General features: G+C 32.6%; 1 protein-coding gene across 1 annotated transcript; it reads left to right on the top strand.

Annotated features, from left to right (window-relative positions):
* Positions 1-253: 253 nt before the first annotated feature.
* On the top strand, positions 254-2,640 carry LOC11420060 (transcription factor bHLH63). Its single transcript, XM_003606884.4, has 6 exons — positions 254-912; positions 1,250-1,384; positions 1,497-1,568; positions 1,744-1,953; positions 2,052-2,154; positions 2,458-2,640. The coding sequence occupies exons 1-6, from the start codon at positions 436-438 to the stop codon at positions 2,493-2,495; spliced, it is 1,035 nt and encodes a 344-aa protein (XP_003606932.1). The 5' UTR covers positions 254-435; the 3' UTR covers positions 2,496-2,640.
* Positions 2,641-3,758: the final 1,118 nt, after the last annotated feature.

The raw sequence follows: 3,758 nt of genomic DNA on the forward strand, positions 1-3,758 counted from the left end.
AAATAGTTAAGTATATAATAGAAAAGGTAACATTAATTTTTCATTGGTATTATAAAGCGACATACAATTTGGGACAAATATTTTTTCTAAAATGACATACAATTTAAGACGGAGGGAGTAATTTACAAGTTTTAATGCATTAAATATATCATTTTCAACATAAATTTTTGTATCATTTTTTCTTCTTCTTAGACAGTGTTGCAGTTAAGTCTTTTATTATATATAATAAAATTATAATCAAGCTTTTCAAAGTAAATAATAATTTCACATACCCATTCCACCTTTCATTATATATACGTGTAACAGCTTCTACTACTATCACTTCACTCTTTTCTTCCCTTAACTCTCCGTTTAGCACGTAACAAGAACTAGTACATTACACACTGAAAACAGTACAGTACCCAAAACAACAACAACAACAAGATCAACAACAACATGTTACATTGTCTTAACACTTCAGGAAATCTAGTAGGAGGAATCATTTCCGACATGACAGTGTTGGAAAGACAAAGAGCAAGGAAGAAGTTCCAACATGAACATGAACAAGATCAACAATTTTTTATGGTTGGTTGTGATTCTGCTCTTGGTGAGGTTGTAGCTAACTCTATGAAACCCGGGGACCTGGGTTTCGAAAACGTCGAAGAAACTGTCAAGAAAAGGAAAGCTGATCACAAGGTGGATATGAAGTCCAAAGACAAGAGGATCAAAGTGAGTGTTGAAGAAGGTGAATCCAAAATCACGGAGCAAATAAAGGGAAATAAGAATACAAAGTTGAAAAATAGAGAAAATTGTGATGATGTTGGTTCCAAGGAAAATTCAAAAGGTTCAGAGATTCAAAATCATAAGCCTGATTACATTCATGTTCGAGCACGTCGTGGTCAAGCTACTGATAGTCATAGCTTAGCTGAAAGAGTGAGTACACAATTCTTATCTTTCACTATTTTTCTCTTAATTTGTCATTATTTGGTTAACAAAATGTGATTATCAATACACTCATAATATGTATGATTATAAAAGTTATTCCAACGATCATGATTGATTGATAGTGTAAAAACATTTTACATATAACAATTTTTTAATATGGTTTAATGCTAAAATAACCGTTAATAGGAGGTAGAATCTGTTTTAACAATATAGATAGTTTCTACAATGAAATCAAATAGACATTTATTTTGTACAATAGAATATGATTTTTCGGTTTACTACTTGGAGTTTAAAGTCCAATGTTTGTTTGTTCTGTTTTGTGCAGGTTAGAAGGGAAAAAATAAGCGAAAGGATGAAGTATTTGCAAGATTTAGTACCAGGATGCAACAAAATTGCAGGCAAAGCTGGAATGCTTGATGAAATTATTAACTATGTTCAGTCTCTTCAAAGACAAGTCGAGGTTAGAGTTCTAGTCCTGTTTGATCTATCATGTTTTAGTTTATAATATGGTATCTATTTTAAGAATAGTTTCAAGTCCATCTAACTGAACTGTACATTATCACCAAATGCAGTTCTTGTCAATGAAATTAGCAGCTGTAAACCCAAGACTTGACTTCAACATTGATGAATTGTTTGCCAAAGAGGTAAGGACAATGCAAGTTGTAGAAATTTAAGGCTGTATCAGCTACATTTGACCGTAATTAAAGCTTATGAGTCAACATTTGACCGCGATTATCCACAGTATCGCGAATCACAACACAGCCATAAATTATTTTAGAATGCATGCTGAAGTGCTCCTAAATTATTTGATCTTTACAGGTGTTTACTCAAAATTTTCAAATGATGCAATCGGAAATGTCTAACCCTGCATATCTTCAATTCAATTCAGCACAACAACAAGTTTCATGTTGTGGTGGATTGATAAACAATATGGGGATACTCCCTCCGGAAATTGGGGTTCGAAGGAACATTAATGCACCGGCATCTGCATCTTTACCTGAAATCTTTCTCGACCCATCATGTTTCACTGTATGTTTCCTCTCTATGTATCTGTCCTCGAAAATATTGTTCCGAATCATTAATATGATTAGTTTTCTAAAATTGATCTTAATTTATGTGTATTGCAGCATATCCTACCATCCTCAACTTGGGAAGGTGATTTTCAAAATCTTCATAGTGTAGATTTTGATCAAGGACGATCAACATCATTTCCTTCTCAACCATTTACAGGTAGATACAAATTTATGACATGTCAAATCACTTTTTGCCTTAGCCTGCTATCTTAGAAGTAGAAAGTAGATGCAAGACAAATTGAATTTTCATATCATAGATGATAGAGACCTGAGAGCCCCACAGATATTGACAAGTCCTTTTCATCAAAATGAAGATTTTTATTTCATTACTTTTCTTTTATCTGCTAATGATTGAAAGTTGAAAATTCGGCCGTGGTTACTTTGCAAACCTTTATATTCCAGAAAAACGCGGTAGATTAGATGCGGGAACACTTCTAAATGTTTTATTTTATGACTGCAGGCATGATTGAAGCTAGCAATCTGAAGATGGAGATGTAAACCAGATCTTCTATCATTATTTGTTGGATGAGCTCACTCCAAATGCTTCTTACCAAAATTCTTTTTCTCTTAAAGTACATAACATATTTTGGTTGTATACTGCTCCCTATTATAAATAAGATCATTTTAGTACCTGTTACATTCACCTTCTTTTGGACATTCCATTGCATTTGATCTATTGCAAATTAGGGTGTTGGTGGATGCCTTCCATTGCATTTGATTCAATGTATTAAAAGCCAAAATGGACATTAAACCTGCAAGAAATTCGGTTCATGATTCACCTGCTTTAATCTGCTAAAATCAAGATGAAACCATGATCACTGCTCAAATAACTGAATCGTAGACAATGTCATTCGCAACTCTACCGATTGAACTGCCCATAAAAAAGAATCAAACATTAAAACATTGATTTGATTTCCCTGTTAAAAAGATGCAAAATGTAGAAAATATCTGTTAGCAATTGAAGAGTTAAACCAGAGGTAGGAGAACAATTGCTGCTAGACTTTTATATTTTTATTGCATTAGGTAATGTTACAAGAAGAGTAAAACAGAATATACACAACAATTGAGAAGACCAAGAAAATTTATGATCAAATATTTTTGTTTTGATTTCATAAGTACTAAAGTTATAAAAAAGAAGTCCTGAGCAAAGATTAATTGGTATAGACATTGCAATTCGCAGACACGTGGGTCAAAAGTATGAACCATGAATTATCAACTTATTCACCACCTTAAAGGGGTAGAATTCTAGTTACTGACCTTGACGAAAAATAGTTGTAAAATATAAGTTGTTTTAATTATTTATTTACATATCTCTCGACATCTCATCGGTGTTAAATCAAGCTTTTAAAAGTAAATAAAGAAACACATGTGATCTTAACTCAGTTGGTAGGACATTGCATTATATATATTATGGTCGGAGTTCGAACCTTGTTCCCTATTTACTCAACTTAAGAGATGAATTTTTAGTTGTTAAACTATTTGACAAAAAAATTGACTAGGGAACAAAGATCCTACCATTGGAAAATTATGAGATTAAAAGTGCAATTTCTTTTTGAAGAAGAAGATTAAAAGTGCACTTAAACCTATTAATTCTTCAATTCCTTAGACTTGGGTTGGGCCGTTGGGCTTATGGATTTCCAGTTTTTAAACTTTAGAAAATTACTTTTCTCGCATGTGTTTTTTTTTTCTTCCTAAAAACACATAGAAAATATGTTTTTCCCCTCTACAGTAGTTAGCTACCGTTCAATCTTTCCGGCTGCA

Source organism: Medicago truncatula, chromosome 4 (assembly GCF_003473485.1).
Source record: "Medicago truncatula cultivar Jemalong A17 chromosome 4, MtrunA17r5.0-ANR, whole genome shotgun sequence".
Lineage (NCBI taxonomy): Eukaryota > Viridiplantae > Streptophyta > Magnoliopsida > Fabales > Fabaceae > Medicago > Medicago truncatula.